At 45.8% G+C, this 20,442-nt stretch overlaps 1 protein-coding gene across 1 annotated transcript in view; it reads right to left on the minus strand.

Moving 5' to 3' along the window:
* Positions 1-20,442, minus strand: part of NCKAP1 (NCK associated protein 1) — a 906,912-nt gene that overhangs the window by 778,927 nt on the left and 107,543 nt on the right. Inside the window, exon 4 of the mRNA XM_069225777.1 lies at positions 5,788-5,844. Coding sequence (XP_069081878.1) covers positions 5,788-5,844 — 57 coding nt within the window. The remainder of the gene's footprint in view (positions 1-5,787; positions 5,845-20,442) is intronic.

A 20,442-nucleotide genomic window follows, 5' to 3' on the forward strand; every position in this document is an offset into this window, starting at 1 on the left:
TGATGACTGGGATTCTAAAGAGTGATGTTGAATGTGTAATCTGCAGATAGGCAGATATTGCTGTGAGATGTATTTTAATGGATGAAAAAGCTAGCTTTGATTTTTGTAAGTGTAAGAAGTAGCTTACAATGTTTTTTGCGGACGCATGTAGTGGTTGAATTTGATTTTTATGGCAGTAATAAACAAATCTTTTCCATTTATTTGCGTAACAATGTCTTGTAGTAGGTTTCCTAGCTTGTTTAATGACCTCCATACATTCTTGTGTAAGGTCTAAGTGTCCAAATTCTAAGACTTAAGGAGCCAGATTGCTAGATTGAGCGATGCTGGATTTGGGTGTCTCATCTGTTGTTTGTGTTGAGTTAACAGATCTGGTCTGTTTGGTAGTTTGATATGAGGTACTACTGACAGATCTAGTAGTGTTGTGTACCATGGTTGGCGAGCCCAAGTTGGTGCTATTAGTATTAGTTTGAGTTTGTTTTGACTCAATTTGTTTACTAGATACGGAAGGAGTGGGAGAGGGGGAAAAGCGTAAGCAAATATCCCTGACCAACTCATCCATAACGCATTGCCCTTGGAGTGAGGGTGTGGATAACTGGACGCAAAGTTTTGGCATTTTGCATTTTCTTTTTTTGCGAATAGGTCTATTTGCGGTGTTCCCCAGCTTCGAAAGTAAGTTTGTAGTATCTGGGGATGAATTTCCCATTTGTGGGTTTGTTGGTGATCTCGACTGAGATTGTTGGCTAACTGGTTTTGAATTCCTGGGATGTACTGTGCTATTAGGCGAATGTGATTGTTAATCGCCCAATGCCAAATCTTTTGTGCTAAGACACAGCTGTGATGAGTTTGTCCCACCCTGTTTGTTTAGGTAATACATTGTCGTCATGTTGTCTGTTTTGACAAGAATGCGTTTGTGGGCTATTAACGGTTGAAATGCTTTCAACACTAGAAACACTGCTAGCAGTTCTAGATGATTGGTATGAAGTTGGCATTGTTGAGTGTCCCATTGTCCCTGTATGCTGTGCTGGTTGAGGTGTGATCCCCACCCTACCATCGTAGCATCTGTTTTGATCACGGATTGAGGCACAGGGTCTTGGAATGGCTGCCCTTGGTTTAAATTTATAGGATTCCACCATTGAAGCGAGGAGTGTGTTTGGCGGTCTATCAACACTAGATCTTGAAGTTGACCCTGTGCTTTTGTCCATTGTGTTGCTAGGCACTGTTGTAAGGGCCGCATGTGTAGTCTTGCGTTTGGGACAATGGATATGCATGAAGACATCATGCCTAGAAGTCATCACAAACCTGTTGGTTTGGGTGCATGTTTAGTATTACATTTTGAATGCTTGTACCCTTTGTGGACTTGAGTGGCAATCCCTTTCTGTGTGTTGATTGTTGCTCCTAAATATTGTTGTATTTGACACGGTTGTAGATGTGATTTTTGGTAATTTATAGAGAACCCTAGCTTGTGAAGGGTTTCTATGACGTATTCTGTGTGTAGAAGACACTGTTTCTGAGTGCTGGTTTTTATTAACCAATCGTCTAAGTAAGGGAATACGTGCATGTGCTGCCTCCGGATATGAGCAGCTACTACCGCAAGGCATTTTGTGAATACTCTTGGTGCTGTTGTTATCCCGAACGGTAACACTTTGAATTGGTAATGCACGCCTTGGATTACAAACGTTAAGTATTTCCTGTGGGAAGGATGTATGGGTATGTGGAAGTAAGCATCCTTGAGATCTAACGTTGACATGTAGTCCTGTTGTTTGAGCAAGGGAATCACGTCTTGAAGTGTCACCATGTGAAAGTGATCTGATTTGATGTAAAGATTTAGTGTTCTGAGGTCTAATATGGGTCTCAGTGTTTTGTCCTTTTTTGGAATTAGGAAATACAGGGAGTAAACACCTGTTCCTTTTTGATGGTTGGGTACTAGTTCTATTGCTTCTTTTTGTAACGATGCTTGGACTTCTATTTGTAACAGATCCAAGTGTTGTTTGGACATGTTGTGTGCTCTTGGAGGCACATTTGGTGGTAATTTTTGGAATTCTATGCAATAACCATGTTGGATAATGGCTAGGACCCATGAGTCCGTAGTTCTGTCTTGCCAATTTTGGTAATAATCTGTGAGTCTCCCCCCCAAAGGTGTTGTGTGTTGGGGGTTTGTGACATTGGAGTCACTGTTTAGTTTGTGGGGTTTTTGAGCTTTGGAATTTCCCTCTTGGTTTAGGGAACTGTCCACCCCTATATTGTCCCCGAAAACCTCCTCTTTGGTATTGGCTCTGGTATGTGGGTCTGGCCTGTGAGGTGAAAGGTTCTGTGGCTTGGGCCCGAAACCCCCCTCTAAAGTTTGGCTTCCTAAAAGTGCCTCTGCTCTGTGGGGAGTAGAGCGCACCCATGGCTTTGGCCGTGTCAGTGTCTTTCTTTAGTTTGTCTATAGCTGTATCCACCTCCGGCCCAAACAATTGTAGTCCGTTCAAAGGCATATTCAGCACAGCCTGATGGATCTCTGGCTTAAATCCGGAGGTGCGTAGCCACGCGTGTCTCCGAATGGTGACCGTCGTGTTTACTGTTCTGGCGGCTGTGTCTGCGGAGTCCATAGCCGATCTTATTTGGTTGTTGGAGATACTTTGGCCCTCCTCTACAACCTGTTGGGCACGCTTCTGGAACTCTTTGGGAAGGTGTTCAATGAAATGTTGCATTTCGTCCCAATGTGCCCTGTCGTATCTTGCCAGTACAGCTTGTAAATTGGCAATTCGCCATCGATTGGCTGCCTGTGCTGCCACTCTTTTGCCTGCTGCATCGAATTTCCGTCTTTCTTTGTCGGGTGGTGGTGCGTCCCCAGAAGTTTGTGAGTTTCCCCTTTTCCGGGCCGCTCCTACTACCACTGAATCAGGAGTTAGTTGTTGCATAATGTAAACAGGGTCCATACGGGGAGGTTTATATTTCTTCTCCACCCTAGGTGTGATGGCTCTGCTCTTGACCGGGTCTTGAAACACCTGTTTGGCGTGTTTTAACATGTCTGGTAACATTGGCAAGCTTTGGTATTGGGTATGTGTTGATGACAGGGTATTGAACAAAAAGTCATCTTCTATAGATTCTGAATGTAATGCTACGTTATGGAAAGTAGCTGCCCTGGAAACCACCTGCATATAAGCAGTACTGTCCTCTGGTGGTGATGGCCTTGCCGGGTAGCAGTCCGGACTATTATCAGAGACTGGTGCATCATACAGATCCCATGCATATGGGTCATCTTGGCTCATCCCTGTGTGCGTTGGTGACTGCATCATTGGGGGTGTTGCTATTGGGGAGAGATGTGGTGAGGGCGGTGGCGATGGCTGTGGAGAAAAATGTGGTGGTGTTTTTTCTTTAGCCACCTTTGCTTTTGGCTGCATTTCCGTTTCATGGAATGCGAGCTTCCGCTTCATTTTAATTGGGGGAAGAGTTCTTATTTTCCCGTGTCTTTTTGTATATGGAGCCTCCTCTGTGTATGGTCTGGCTCTCCCATCTCCAGTTCTTGTCCAAACTTGTGGCCTTGTAGTTGTGAGGAAAGGCCCTGTTCGTCCGTATAGGAGCTTTGTTTCGGCTCCGAGGCTGGGTGTTTCGGCACCGAAACCTTCTCAGGAGTGCCAATCTCTCGGTGGTGAATTTGGTCAGAGCCGGTATCTCGGTGCCGAGTATATTCTGAGCCGTTATCTCGACCGGAGTTGGATGTCTTCGGCTGCTGTGTGCCCTTTTTCGGTGCCGATGCTTGGTCACCGTGCTTTCGGGTAAAGCCATGGCCTGTCGGCGGTGGCGTCCCCTGGGCCTTCATGATTTTCGAGTGAGTTTTGGCAGGGGTTAGTTTACTCACGGTTTGTTGCCTCGTCGGCTGCTCACTCTCGGGCTCGTCCAAGTCCAAATCTGGGATGGAGAATGTCTCCTCTTCTTCGACGTCAGGGTGTCCGGCCGGTGTCGACGCCATTTGAAGCCTTCGAGCTCTCCGGTCGCGCAGCGTCTTCTTGGACCGAAATGCCCGACAGGCCTCACACGTATCCTCTTTGTGTTCGGGGGACAAACACAGATTACAGACCAAATGTTGGTCTGTATAAGGATACTTAGCGGGCATTTGGGGCAGAAGCGGAATGGGGTCCGTTCCATGAGCCTTAAAGATGCACGCGGTCGGGCCGACCAGGCCCCGTCGAGGAGTGGAAGCCCCGAAGGGCTGCCGGAGCTCTTCTTTTCGTCGGTGTCGATGTGCTATGCCTAACCCGATACTGATCGCAAACAATACCGTCAAATTTTCCGTTTGTTAACTAACTTTTCCGAACCGAAATACGGAGCGAAGAGGAACATGTCCGAACCCGATGGCGGAAAATAAATAATCTAAAATGGAGTCGACGCCCATGCGCAATGGAGCCGAAAGGGGAGGAGTCCCTCGGTCTCGTGACTCGAAAAGACTTCTTCGAAGAAAAATAACTTGTAACACTCTGAGCCCAACACTAGATGGCAGGATAATGCACAGCATGTGTATCTGCAGCTACACATGCCATCGAACATATATACATATATATATATATACATACACCCTTCCAAGCTATGACAGGAGACTGCGCATTTCTACTTAACATCTATGACTGTCCAACTGAGTCATACAAACATCAGTCTCCAGTTTTTTTTATTTTTAAATTATTCAAGGCAAAGTTATTTTGCTGCAGAAATAACACATTTAAAATCGACCTAAGAGCCTAAGGGTCAGATTATGGTCTTTGGTAAACAATCTCCTTGCAAGAATCATAAATATTTGGTGGGAAACTGGAGCAAGCTGCAGAGTAATGTTATGTGTGCTTACTGATAAACATGAAACAATATTACTGCACGTATTTCTGGAAGGTTAAGCTACACCATCCAGTTCCACAACATGTGATATAATTCATATGAAATGTTGGGGTCTGTCAGTTTTGCCACTGGTCACAACATGCAACGTCTCTCACCTATCGACTGAAATCTGAAAAGAAAAAAATATTCGATCCTAGTAAAGGACCATTTCTAAGAGAAGTGCTAAACCTCAGAAAATCAATACCTCCCCCATGTTTGAGGTTAGGATTTGGGTTTGACTCGGCAAATTGTTGTGTTGTCCCAGCAATCATGAGGATGCTATAACATGATCAATACTAAGAAAACTAGCTTAAGGGCACAAGAGCGGACTATTTCCAATGTGAGAAATATGTCAAAGAAAGTGTGGAACTGTTGCAATTTGATGCGGTGCAAAGGGAACCGCCTTATACACCTGAGGATCAAGTAATGTCTAAAAGGTGAATAGAGGAGAAATTAGCTCTAATATGGATTATGATCACTTGATGTTTAAGCCCTTGTATGCTTCTCATATTGGTGTGGCGTACAGAGATTAAGCAATCTGGACTGTACGTGCAACTGGCAGCTGATGAAAACAAACCTTTGCTATTTAGGCTGGGACAGCGGGCTCTTAACTACTACAGGTTTATGGTTGGTCTTGCTGAAGGGGGACCAGCTAAGCCGTTTATGTTCTGTGAAACTGGAATCTCTCACATATTCTGCTACATTTTGGTCCAGTGTAGGTTGCTAGGCCTGTCTCCACATTTCCAAAAACAGAAATCATGATGATGGCACAGTAATTCTACTGAAGCTGTTTAATTTTACAAATAGGTATATGTGGTGTTATCTATTGTGGTTTCTTAAAAATGTGATGCAATCTGTGAATAAGACTTACATTTGGCACATTTTATTTACATTAACGATTTGATAAGTAAAACAAAAACACTTACTACATATACTTACAATATCAAAGAAGACTTGGCAAACATCAATAGTGTTCAGAAGTTCACAAACATGGTCCTTGAGAAGAACAAAATAAACACTTTTTAAGACAATAAACATATTTACATTTCTCATTGTAAGATATTTGTTTTTGGAAATATCTGTTTGGTAAGTACTGGCAATTCTTTACCAGACTTTACAGCATAAACTCTCTTTTCTCACTCATTGTTGAACCCATATAAAGCGCACATCCTGGCTGCTGTTAATCAGCGCATGCGGTGAGCTCTTCTCTGTTATCCCTAGGAGAACCGTATAGAACATGTACACTAGCAATCAAATATTAAAATATGCTTGCCCGTGTTTCTCTTTTTTCTTTTTCCACAAATTAGCTTGTTTCATTTGTTCACGTACCTGCATGCCAGTCCATGACCTTGGGGCATTGGCTGTCTGTAACCAAAACATGCCTTGGGATAACCCCCTTCTGCTTCCATTCATCCCCATGTAGTCTCTAAAGAGCATTTGCTTTGACTGCGTTTACCTTGCACACGCTCATGGATTACTACTCTGTCACTTCTGGACTGAGTATATTTTCCCAATGGCTGCCTGCAACCAGTCAGTGATGGTATTGGTGCTCTTCTGTTCTCTAGGGCAAGCTCCATAAAGCTTTCACACTGAGTGCCTGCAATCAGCTGTATACCTAGTGGGTAGCCCACCTACTTTCTACTCGATGGACCCTATAGAGTTCTTTTACCCTGTCTACCTGTAGGGAGTGTATTCCATACGCTGCTTCTGAGTTGCTCTTGGTTCACTCTATATAACCCTCTTCAACCAAGCACAGCAATAAAATGAATGTAAAATGAATGAGTTCTATTCCTCACTCCACTTCTCTCCTTTACAGGCTTAGGCGAAGCGACCCAAGTACGGATAAGGGCACTAGTCTGTTTAATTACTCACAACACCAAAGTATTTCCCTCAGTGAAATGTAAAACTCTTCCGAGCAAGAACTCCCCTACAGTGTAGTGTGCAACTCTTCCATCAATTAGTTTCAGCTCATCGCCAGGGTATGAAGCACAATACAAATGCAGCTGCAATACACAATGCAATCAGGATACCTGTACAGAATCACAAAACATGCATTTCAATGAAAATATATGTTCATCTAAGTGAGTGTACAAAAGAAAACAAAACACAGTTAAGTGATCATTTGTTGTGCGAAAATACATTTTAAAATATATGTTTAACAGAAAAAGACAAGAAAGAAAGCACAGGAATTCTACCAAAGGCATAATGGGGAACAGGCCATAGATAAATCATGACCGAGTGAGAAGGTGTTTCAATGGCAAACATACACTGTATAACAAGCCAAGCCAACGACAGTACACAATTAATTAGAATAAGACTGCAGACTAACACCTTCCTCTTGCACCTCATTTTACTTCTGACTTAGTAGAATGTTCCTGTCCATGGCAACTATTTCTTGCACAGATCGCCACATGGCCTCTTATCTTTTTCGTACAACAAAGCTTTTGGCGTGCGCTTAGAGTCTGGCCCACTACAGGCCCCAAAGTTTGAATTTCATAAACTTTATCCACCCGGAAAGCACACAGGAGTCTGACTGAAGTTGTGCAGAGTGTGCCTCAGGATGAGTTAGCATTTGTGAGGGTGTATACAGGTCTGAGGAGGGTTTGGATCTTCGTGCATATCTGCTGAGTTCCTGAGACACCAAAATCAAAGGGGCTGCGCTATAAGAAAAGTCACTAAAGAACACCCAATAGAGACGGTAACACCCACTTAGAGACTGCAGGCGTTGTATTATTGGTGGGCATAGGTGGGTAATGTGGCAGCTATAGACCATTGGCAATGCTGAAGACAGACTGCAAAATCACAAAGCAGACCAAATAAAACAAAGACATTAAGGGAGTTTATGAATTAATGCCCTTCTATCTTTTGATGAGACTATCTTCACGGATTGAAAAATGTCAGCAGTTCTGAATACACTGACTTTAATCACACATGGTGGATTTACCGTCCCCTTAAAGAGAATGTGGCTAATTTCCATCTTTCTTAAAATGACGTGCAAATGCCCGAGGTAAATTATCACCACAATACAGATGGCCGTAACAGAATATTACATGAAGCCCCTTGAGCAACACTTCTTTAAATTATGTTTTTGTTCTTAGTATTTTCCTCAAACTATTAGCCCAGGTGGTGGTATTTTAAACTCCTCTGAGAGTCTGAGTGACTCTACAAATTTGTTTTAAAAAAAACATTTTTTATGATGCGGATATTGGAACGAATGCCACTCTTTGGTATAAGTATTTACAGAGTGAATGCTATTAAGAAGTGCCAGGTTGAAAAAAATAAATGCGTAAAAAATTATAACAAGGCAATTTGGTGTTGTAAGGCTCATGTTCGGGTTCAGGTTTCTTCACTAAATTTAGGTTGATTAGCTTCCCAATTTTTGAGGGGTGAGAAGGCACGCATTTCACTTGGCAAAATGAAAGCCCAAGTGGAATCGGGGACACACACACACAGCTGACCTCACAAGACTAGTATAACAAACCACACTGATACTACACCTTAGGAACAGACAGCAAAGCTTTTCCTCATCCTACCTAGGTATGAAGCCACACATAGCCTGATGGTTGTTAACCAGTCTTATTGATAAGCCCTGAGAAAGTGCAAGGAGTGTGTGCCTTAAGGGGTGAAACAAATGTTCGATGATGCTTTTTCGGTGATGCTTTATTAATGTGCACACAATGTGACTGAAGATTTTGCCTTACGAATATAAATATGTTTTCAACGATACAAAGACCTCAGAATATATCCATGGTTGCATCATTAATGTATGCATGATTATAAAATACTTTGCTTAAAACTTTTTACATTTGTATTTTGAAAACTAAAGTTAACTGTAGACCAAAGAAACACTGCAGGCAATAACAAAAGTTGATTGCCCTCCCCATAGTTACAGGACTGAGCCACGCAGAAGAGTACGTAACAAGAGGAATAATAACAGCCGGTATTACCCTGCAGGTGAGCTTAACACGGTTATTAGTATTTAAACCCAAAATAGGCAGCCCTACAGAAGAATGTGCAGCCTCTTTCCTGGATGTTTGGGTGATGAAGCAGCAGTTCCCTTTGCCCCTTCTATGGATGTTAGCAGTACACACGTGGCAAACGGCTCCGCTCCATGGTGAGGCTGGGACGGTTCAGTTCTCAGCTGCAGTGGGCATGTGATGAGGACAGAACCATTCCGTCCTCGCCCACGGGGGAAGCGCTGGCCCATTTCAACACCCCACCAGAGATGGCAGCGGAAGCTCTTCTTTTGCCACCCCCAATCTGGTGAGTGCACGGCACACCGACGTCATAAAATGCAGCCATGATGTGCCGGAAACCATTTGCTTGCAGCGCACCTTCGAGAGAGGATGCCCACTAAACTACAAGGGATTTTTTTTTTGTTGAACCCACCCTGAGTTAAGATTGCTCGTTTTATGGCCAATCTACCTTCTGAGGGGGAAGGAAGACACCAGGGATTTTTTGCCAATCGACGCAATTCGGAAAGCAGCCCCTTAGGTTGTTAGGCACATATTTTGATCGTTTCTGCCCTTGGGGACATACTGGCGATATTTTTAGGCCCACTAGAAAGGAAGGAGGGAGGGAGAGAGGGATGGTGGGGGAGAGAGGGATGGTGGGGGGGGTGGGGGGGTGAGGGGGAGGTGAGAGAGAGAGGTCAAGATAGAGAGAGAGTGAAGGAAAAAATACGAACTGGAGTTCGGCTGGTGGTTTGCCTGTACTGGCATGTGGCTGGGGGTACGTGTGGAATATCGCTTGGTTGGCGGCGTGCGCAGACTGGCGCTTGCCTGGCAGTGTGTGTGGAATGGCGCTTGCCTGGCGGTGTGAGTAGACTGGCGCTTGCCAGGCAGTGTGAGTGGACTGGTGCTTGCCTGGCAGTGTGCGCAGACTGGCGCTTGCCTGGCAGTGTGTGTGTGTGGAAAGGCGCTTGCCTGACAGTGTGTGTGTGGAAAGGCGCTTGCCTGGCAGTGTGAGTGGACTGGTGCTTGCCTGGCAGTGTGTGTGTGTGGAAAGGCGCTTGCCTGACAGTGTGTGTGTGGAAAGGCGCTTGCCTGGCAGTGTGAGTGGACTGGTGCTTGCCTGGCAGTGTGAGTGGACTGGTGCTTGCCTGGCAGTGTGAGTGGACTGGTGCTTGCCTGGCAGTGTGAGTGGACTGGTGATTTTGCTGGTGGTGTGTGTCAACTAGCTTCTTGCTGACACTTTGTGTGGCTGGCATTTGGGTGGTGATGGGTAGTGTTTTATTACATTAACTGTTTTATTCCTTGTCATCATTTGCATTTAAGATTGTAATGTTTTGTTTCTCCTTTTTAATCTAGTGCAAAACGTATGATTTCCTTTGCTGCGACTCCTGTTTGCAGTATCTGCACTGGTAGGCCTGCAGGTAGTGTAGTTGGATGTGTTTGGTAAGAAAAAGTTTTTTGTACTGTTTATTTTAAATGAGTATCATTTCCGTGAATTATTGTGTTTTTTGAAAATTGGTGTAATAATAGCAGCCTATTTAACTTCTGTTTTATCATGTGTGGAATTCTATTTGGATTTGTATATGATGTGAAGTGTGTTGCCTTATGTGTAATATTCTCTTGTTTTGCCTATTTAGTGAGATTATCATTGGTGCTTGGTGTGGCTGTGCCGAGTAGGTGCTGCTGAGTCTAGCTGTCTCTGGCAAGTGAGTGGTATCGTTTTTAAGTATATATGTCTTTGTGATAGAGCAATACTTTATTACTTATTATACACAGTGTTGGTTATTATTGGATTATTTGTCAATTTAGAAAGTAAGGATTAGCCGGAGGATTACCACTCAGCAGGTTGTTGGTATACTTTGATTCTTCCTCTGACCATGATTATGAGACTGACTGCATCTGAGACAGAAGCAAAAGTCCAAGATTCTGGCAGTGAATCTTCTGTCCAAGAGGAATCATCTGATGATGAAGCCACTGTCTGTGCAGAGGAAGTGCCCCGTTTAGGGAAGGAGATTGATGTGCCAATAGTGCAGCCAGAGGCATCTAGATTGCAGCCTGGGGCTGAAAGGCTTCCCGTTGGAAGTGATGATTTCTGGGCTGCCCCAAACAGTGCAGCCTGCGTTGCCTACCTTTACTGGTGTTGCAGGCCATATAGTGAATACTGAAAACGTTTTGCCTACAAATTTCTTTCAGTTGTTTATGGACGATGTATGAGACTGTTGACCAGATTAATTTGTATGTTGGACAGTATTTGAGGGACAACAGTGCCAGACTTTAGCCCCACTCTAGAGCATCCTATGGGCTCCCACAAATCCGGATGAGTTGAAGAGGTTCACAGGTTTAACTTTTTTGATGAGCTTGATAAGAAAGCTGTTCACATTGGTCTACTAGTGTCTTGATGGCAACGGCTATATTTACTGCAACCATGAGTCATGATCGGTATTTGCTTCTTCGGATGCTCTATTTTCTTGATAATGCTTCAACGCTGCCACAAGACCACCCTGAGATTCGGCCTGTTCTTGACCACTTTGCAGATCAATTTTCAGAGATCTATGTGTCAGGAAAAGAAATAGCTGTGGATGAGTATTTGGTCCTGTTCAAGGCCTATTTGGTTTTTAGGCACTACATTCCTAACAAAAGGGCACTCTATGGCATATGTTGTCTGAGAGCAGGACTGGATAGTTATATAATTTCGGGGTGTACACATTAGGGATTTGAGTATTGACCCCCCCTGGTTGTGTGTCCACTTTTGGAGATAGTGAGAAAATTATGTGGGCACTTGGTAGAGGACTTTTTAATGAAGGTCACCATTTATACAAAGATAGCTTCAACACTGGTGTGCAATTGTTTAGGGAAATTTTCAAAGTGGACACTGTTTAATGTGGCACGATCTGCTCTAACTGTGAAGTTACCCAAAAGAGCTTGCTTGCAAAAAAGCGTTAGAGGCAGTGTAATAGGCAAGAGTTCCTAGAGTTGGAGTGGTGGAGGATGTGGCTAGACTGAAAGATCGCCACTTTCCTGATTACATCCCTCCCATGGCCAAAAGAAAAAGTTTCCAGTAGGAGATGTAGAGTCTGTACCCGAGAGGCATGCAAAAGGAGAGTCGTATGTACTGCCCCGAGTGTCCTTCTAAACCTTGGATACGTGTGACCGCATGTTTTAAATTGTACCATACGCAACAGAGCTATTGGGAGCAACCATGACCGTTAAAGTTAACTGACTGGTCTGTATCATTTTATATTTTGTTCAGATTTCACGGTTGGCATTAGTGTGATGTATTTAGTTAGGGCTGATGTGTTTGTAGGTATAGTTTTGCATCTACTTCCAAATGGTTTGTGTTTTCTTTTCTGTAAAAAAATAAATGTGATGGTGGTGTGGGTGGACTGGCGCTTGGCTGGTGGCATGCATAGACTGGAGCTTGACAGGCAATGTGTGTGAGCTGGCATCCGGCTGGCAGTGTGTGAGTAGTGACATGCTGCTGTTCACTACACACTCTGCCAGCCAAACCCCAGCCCACAAGCTTCGCCAGCCGACAGACATTGTGACTGATGGGTCATTCATATGGGTGTATCAAAGTGATGGGCCCTTGAATGGCGCTGTCTATTAATGTAAGTGTGGTAATGTGCTGGGCCCGCGGCTGGAGCTGTGTTGTCTTGTGTGTATTATGTATAAAGTTGTGTGAATGGCCTGTAAAGTGGTTGGTGCTATTACGTAGCTTTACAGGTCACAAGCGGTGAGAGTCACTGGTTCAGTTTTTTGACCTTTCAATTATTAACAGTGTATTTCATTTTTGTGAAATCTCTTGTTAATAACATTTTATGTTGTGAACCTTCACTCACCCTTGTGCCAAATCCAACCAGTATGTGTGTGTACTTGAGGAATACATGGTTGTGAAGTAGTATTTGTCTTTTCTGTCTTTCTCGGCAAGGGTGTACATTGTCCCTAAGGAAACTTTACCAACTCTAGATATTTTCGTAAACTTGACACCTAGGGAAGAACAGGGTGGGGTGCCTCTTGTGGATCCCAACACTTTTTTTACCCACAATGCCCTGCAAACCTCAAAATATGACTAAAAATCACATTTCCCTTGCATTTCTGTGCCATATTCTTTCAGAATCAGAAGGGAAACCACAAAATTCTTTCCACCCAGTGTTTCCCTGCTTGTCCCAATAAAGATGCCGCCCCACTTGTGTGGCTGGGTCTAGTGCCTGCGACAGGAACTGATCAAAATGATCAAACTAACATCAACAGACTTCCTTACAAAGGGACCCTCCCTGACCTTGGTTTGATTTGTTATGATGCAGGCACTAGGATCAGGCACACAACTGAGGTACCCTTTTTTGTGTTTTTTTAGTCAAAGTTTGTGGGCGTGCGGGGTGGAAGGATATCTGTGGCTTCCCATGGATTGTAGAACTTTCCATCACAGAATTGTGCGGTAAATGTGTTTTTTAGTCAAAGTTTGAGGTTTGCAAGGAATTGTGGGTAACACACCACTGTGAAACCCACACAAGCCGGTCCATCCAGAGATAGATTTTGGACCCTAGCTAAGCTGGCACCAAGGAAACCCTAACCAACCTGTCTATTTTTGAAAACCAGAGTAACCCACATTGGAAAAAGAGGGCAGTTTTAGGTGGAAAAATGTGCAACATCCATGTTGGATTTTGGACCATTTCCTGTCATGGGCACTAGGTCTATACACACACAACTGAGGTACCATTTTTAATCTGTAAACTTGGGGAAATGCAGGGTGGAAAGATCTTAGTGGCTCCTCATGGATTCTAGAACTTTCCATCACAGAAATGTGAGGAAAATGTGTGCCTATTTCCGTAAAAGAATTGGCATATACTCGGTACTCAATGTAAACCTACTGTAAAGTGCAGCTCAGTTGTTAGCTCTGGGTACCTTGGATTCTTCGAGAACCTACAAACCCTAAATTTCCCCACAACCAAAGGGTTGGGGTGGATGTAATGGAATATTTCTTTTGTCAATCTGGCATTGTGACAACTAGTTCCTGATGAAAATATTGCCACAAATGCCAGTTTTTTCCTACTCATTTTCAATATTTCCTTATTTTTTATTTCAACAATTATTTTACTTGGGAAAACCTTGAGGGAGCTACACTTAAGATCCCTTGCTGAATTCGGATTCTTGTCTTGTTTTCGGAAATGTATAGCTTTTCCCAGGGGTTTCACACTGGTTTCCACCAAAAAACTGGAAGTAGATTGAAAACACAAAAAATAGGGAAAATAGGCTACCTCATAGAAAAATGCCAAAACAGTGGTACAAAAGAACGAGTTACTTACCTTCGGTAGCGACTTTTCTGGTGGATACATTAGCTACCTGTGAATTCCTCACCTAATGAATACTCCCATGGCGCCAGCATTCGACGGAAATCTTCTTCCTAGCTTCTGCACGTCGATGAGGACGTCACATTTGCCCACGTGACGCCGTCTGACGTCATACAGGCAATAAGAGGTCCTCGCCGACGTCAGTACCAACATTTTTTACGTGCCTGAGAACAATAATCCAATGCAATGAAAGATAAAGGCAACATCACATAACATTGTAAACTACACATCTTTGCAAGAAGATGGCTATAGATTTAATAAAACCTCTTTATTATTTATTTTTTTTAAACAATACATATATACACTAAATATGTATATACAAAAATAAATATATACAAATATCCATATATACATAACCTATTGCAGTCCTAAAGACCAAGAGGAGCACACCCAAGGATAACTTGGTAAGACCAAAAAGGCAACGGGGAGGCGGGTGATACCGTGGGGAATCCACAGGTAGCTAATATATCCACCAGAAAAGTCGCTACCTAAGGTAAGTAACTCGTTCTTCTGATGGATACAACTACCTGTGGATTCCTCACCTAATGAATAGAGTCCCAAAGCAGTCCCGCGCCCGGTGGTGGGTGCCTGAATGGTCAAACCAAGAAATCCTGCAGCACTGACCGTGCAAAATGGCCGTCCCTTCTAACCTCAGAGTCCAAGCAGTAATGTTTCGCAAAAGTGTGAAGGGACGACCAAGTTGCGGCCTTGCAGATGTCGACCACAGGAACACCCCTAGCCAAGGCCGAAGTGGCCGACTTAGCCCTGGTGGAATGAGCTCTAATACCATCAGGAGGATCCTTCTTTGCTAAAGAGTAACACATTTTAATGCAAAGAACAACCCACCTGGAGAGTGTTCTCTTGTGGACTGCCTTTCCTCTCCTCTTGCCCACGTATCCGATGAAAATCGGATCTTCCAGCCTGAAATCATTTGTTCTGTCTATGAAGAAGCTTAACGCCCTCTTTGGGTCCAAGCGATGAAGTCTCTCTTCTTCCTTTGAAGGATAAGGCGGAGGATATAACGTGGACAGAGTAATTGTCTGGGCCAAATGAAAGGGTGAAACAACCTTCGGAAGGAAAGCAGCCTTGGTCCTCAACACCACCTTATCCCCATAAAAAGTTGTATAAGGGGGTTTTACCGATAAAGCCTGCAACTCACTCACTCTCCTTGCAGATGTTATGGCCACCAGGAAAACTGTTTTAATAACTAAGAACCTTAAGGGGCAAGAATGCATAGGCTCAAAAGGGGACCCCATAAGGAAAGTCAGGACCAAGGACAAATCCCATTGAGGCATAACGAAGGGTTTTGGAGGGTATTTATTCATAAGGCCCTTCAAGAATCTAAGCACTATAGGAGATTTAAATAACGATGGTTGGTCTGGAAGACAAATGAAGGCTGACAAGGCAGACAAGTAACCTTTAATAGTAGCCACTGCACAACCTTTCTGCGCTAAAGACAAAGCAAAAGATAAAACATCTGACATATGAGCACGTAAGGGATCAATCTGTCTCTCCCCACACCATACCACAAATTTAGACCACCTATTAGCGTAGATAGTTTTAGTGGAGTGTCGCCTGGCCGCTAAAATAACATCCACTACATCAGGTGGGAGAGAGAAGGAACTCAGGTTGCCCCGTTCAATCTCCAGGCATGAAGGTGCAGGCTCTGGAGGTTGGGGTGTAAAACCTGCCCCTGCGACTGCGAGAGGAGGTCTGCCCTGAGAGGGAGACGGAGCGGAGGGCACATTGAGAGTTGAAGAAGGTCGGAATACCACACCGTCCTTGGCCAATCCGGAGCTATTAAAATGACTTGGGCCCGGTCTTGGCGAATTTTCCTCAATACTCGAGGAATCAAGGGTATGGGGGGGAAACGCGTAAAGCAACTGGTCGCACCAGGTTCTCTGAAACGCATCCCCCAACACCCCCTGCACCGGATAGTGGAGGCTGCAGAATAACGGACAGTGCGAGTTCTCCCGGGTGGCAAACATATCTATCCGAGGAACCCCCCACAACTGGAAGATCAGACGGACTTGATCTGGATGGAGACGCCACTCGTGGTCGGCCGAGAAATGGCAACTGAGACTGTCCGCACGTACATTCAAGACTCCGGCCAGATGATTTGCTACCAAGCAAATCTGATGGTCCTTTACCCAGGACCATAGTCGAAGAGCTTCTCTGCAGAGAAGGTACGACCCTACTCCTCCCTGCTTGTTTATATACCACATCGCGGTAGTATTGTCCGTCAGGACCTGAACCGACTGACCGCGAAGGGATGGGAGGAAGGCCTTGAGAGCCAGACGTACAGCCCGCAACTCCAACAGATTGATATGAAAAATCTGTTCCTCTGGAGACCAAAGCCCTTTGATCTCCAGATCCCCCAGATGAGCTCCCCACCCTAGAGTGGAAGCATCCGTTATGACCTTGATCACTGGTGGCGACTGCGTGAACGGCCTTCCTTGAGAAAGATTGTCGCCCGCAATCCACCACTTCAAGTCCGTAGCAGCATCTCTGGAGATCTTGACAGAACCTTCGAGATCTCCTTTGTGTTGAGACCACTGCCTTCGGAGGCACCACTGAAGAGCCCTCATGTGCCAGCGAGCATGCGTGACCAACAGTATGCAGGAGGCAAACAGGCCGAGCAGACGAAGGACCTTGAGGACTGGAACGACCGCTCCACTTCGAAACATTGGAACCAACTCCTGAATATCTTGAATCCGCTGAGGCGGAGGAAAGGCTCGATCCAATGTTGTATCCAGTACTGCCCCTATGAACAGGAGGCGTTGAGAGGGCTCTAGGTGAGACTTGGGCACATGAACCGTAAAGCCCAGATCGAACAACAACTGGGTTGTCGACTGTAGATGGTGCAACACAAGCTCCGGAGACTTGGCTTTGATCAACCAGTCGTCTAGGTAAGGAAATACTGCTATCCCCTTCCTCCTGAGCTCTGCCGCAACCACCGACATCACCTTCGTGAAGACTCGAGGTGCTGAAGTATGACCAAACGGGAGGACCGCAAACTGATAGTGCTGCGACAAAACGGAGATACTTCCTGTGCGACTTGAGAATCGGGATGTGAAAGTAAGCATCCTGCAAGTCGACAGACACCATCCAATCTCCCTTGTTTAACGCCAAAAGCACCTGAGCTAGGGTCAGCATCTTGAACGTCTCCTGTTTGAGGAACCAATTCAAAATCCTCAGGTCCAGGATTGGTCGCAATCGACCATCCTTCTTGGGAATCAGGAAGTACCTTGAGTAACAACCTTGACCCTTTTCCTGCTCTGGAACCAACTCCACCGCGCCCTTTGAAAGGAGGACTTGAACCTCCTGCTCTAACAGGAGGTGTTCTTTCGAACAATAAGATGGGCGGGGCGGGATGGGGGGCGGAAACTCCCGAAAGGGAACCCAGCTGTCTGATGTGATAACTTCCCACTTGTGAAGAAAATGCAGTAACCTTCCCCCTACAGGAGAGGAGTGAGTGGGAATTGGTGGAAGCCTAAGGCTGCTTCCCCTGCTGCACCCCTCCAGAGGACGAGGAAAAGGCAGAGTGCTGCTGAGAGGCTCCCCTGGTACGGACCCTACCCCTCCCTCTAATTGATCTAAAGGTGAGAGAGGAGGTAGGTTGTTGGAATCTCCCCCGAAAGGAAGAGGAGGATGAGCCACGACCAAATCCTCGAAACCTCCTAAAAAACCTGGAGGAGGCAGAAGAAGCGGCTTGCAGTCCTAATGACTTGGCCGTGGCCCTGCTTTCTCTAAACCTCTCCAAGGCTGAATCCGCTTTGGCACCAAAAAGTTTGTCCCCCATCAAACGGGAGGTCCAACAGGGTCGACTGCACGTCCGAAGAAAACCCCGAGTTGCGAAGCCAAGCCTGTCTCCTCGCAACCACCGCCGTGTCCATTGCTCCAGCCACGGAGTCAGTTGTATCCAACCCAGATTGGATAACCTGGGTTGCAGCAGCCTGAGCATCCGACACGATATTCAAGAGTCCTTGAGGAAGCTCCGTATGCGATGATGTTATCTCGTCCATAAGAGCATAGATGTACCTCCCCAAGATACATGTAGCGTTGGTGGACTTCAGCGCCATGCTACAAGATGAAAATATTTTCTTCGACTGGGAGTCCAACTGTTTGGAGTCTCTGTCCCCCGGCACTGTTGGAAAAGATCCAGGCGCAGATCTAGCAGAGCAGGAAGCCTGGACCACCAAGCTCCCCGGCGTAGGGTGTCTGGACAGAAAGCCAGGGTCAGATGGTGCAGCCCGATACCTCCTGGCCACAGATCTATTAACAGCCGAGGAAGATACCGGCTTCTTCCAGACCTCCAATACCGGTTCAAGCAAAGCCTCGTTGAATGGTAAAAGAGGCTCTGCCGCAGTAGAGGCCGGATGTAGGACCTCAGTTAGTAAATTTTGTTTCGCCTCAGCCACCGGCAAAGGCAGTTCAAGGAAGTTAGCCGCCTTCCTTACCACAGCATGAAAAGTGGCTGCCTCCTCAGTATACTCCCCTGGAGATGACAAGTCCCACTCAGGGGAAGTATCAAGGCCACTAGCTGTATCCAGTCCATGAAGACCTTCAGAATCCTCAATCTCACCTTCTTCCAGGACCCGTTGATATTCCTGTTCCTCCAAGAGACGGAGAGCACGTCTCCTAGAATGTAACCTCTCCTCAATACGCGGCGTCGACATGGTGTCTGCCGAAGTCGAGGAACGGCGCCGATCGCCGGATCCATCCGACGCCATGTCAGGCGCCACAGGAAGCTTCGACGCCGAGCTAGGAGCCGGATGAAGAGAGGTGCGTCTCAGATGGTCCAGACGGGGTCACTGGCCGAAACCCCGAAGTCGATGGAGCTGAAGCCTCCGGGGCCGAAACCTCTGGAGCCACCGGAGCCGACACCGGCGCCGAGCCCACATTCCCCAAGGGGAGAAAGGACATGAAGGGTGCGGGCCGTAGCGGCACCGGAGCACCCAAGCTGAAAGCCAACGGGCCCGAAGGACCAGTCGGAGCACTGCCTGGAGCCATCTGTTGGAAGATGGTGAACATCGCATTTAAAAATGCGGTATTATCGGCTCCAGGGGCCGGGAAAGCTGGATACTGGGGTGCCTGGATCGAAGGCGACCCCGACCTAGACGTCTGCGACGCCGGAGAAAACACCTGAGGCAGTGGCACCTCAACCACTGAAGACGTCTGCCCAGGCGAAGTCGGCGAAGCCGGAGAAGGCAACGGCGTCTATGGATGTGGAGTGACTGTGGGACTGACCTCCCAAGTCTTCCGACGCCGAGCCGACGGCGACCTCGAACGAGACCTCTCCTTGCTCGAATGGCGCCGGGAGTCTCGATGACGCCGATGAGACCTCGGCGAGGAGGACTTTCTATGATGTCTCTTCTCCTTTCTCTTCGACTTCGCCATAAAGAGTTTGGCTTCACGCTCCTTCAGGGCTTTCGGATTCATGTGTTGACATGAATCACATGTAGCTACGTCGTGGTCGGAACTTAAGCACCACAAGCAGTCCGAATGTGGGTCAGTAACGGACATCTTGCCCCCACACTCCCGACAGGGCTTGAAACCAGACTTCCTCTGAGACATAGTAACCTCAGAGAAAAAAACAAGCAGCAGAAAAACACACTAACTTCGAAAGCAACAGTAGCTCCCTCGAAGATAACCGTTTCGAATGGCACGGAAAAAAGGGAACTCACGTCGGCGAGGACCTCTTATTGCCTGTATGACGTCAGACGGCGTCGCGTGGGCAAATGTGACGTCCTCGTCGACGTGCAGAAGCTAGGAAGAAGATTTCCGTTGAATGCTGGCGCCATGGGAGTATTCATTAGGTGAGGAATCAACAGGTAGTTGTATCCATCAGAATTAGGATTTTTGAATCAACGCTGCATGTTTTGGAAAGCTGGATAGAGGGTGAACTTAGCACAATAAACCGTTCATGGATGCCATTTTTTGGGGGGGAAACAGACACTTATCTGTAGCACTTTTTCCTTATTTTGTTTGTCAAAATGTTGCTATATTTTGCCTATTTTCTTGGCCTCCTCCAGGGGAATCCAAAAACCCTGTGTATTGTTAGAATCCCCAGAATGTTGGGAAAAAGGACGCAAGTTTGATGTGGATACTTTATCTAGAAAAAAAGTTTGGGACCCCCTAAACATTAACAACCCCAAATATAAAATAAAAAAAGTGCTCAGGCTTTGGGGGGGTGGGGATTTATCAGCTAAGGGGTTAAAGGAAAGCCCAATCAATCAAAGAAAAGTAGAAAAAGGTTGTTTACGTTTCTTTTCTTTGGCAGACTGTGATGC

The sequence above is a fragment of the Pleurodeles waltl genome, chromosome 3_1 (genome assembly GCF_031143425.1).
Source record: "Pleurodeles waltl isolate 20211129_DDA chromosome 3_1, aPleWal1.hap1.20221129, whole genome shotgun sequence".
Taxonomy (NCBI): Eukaryota; Metazoa; Chordata; class Amphibia; order Caudata; family Salamandridae; genus Pleurodeles; species Pleurodeles waltl.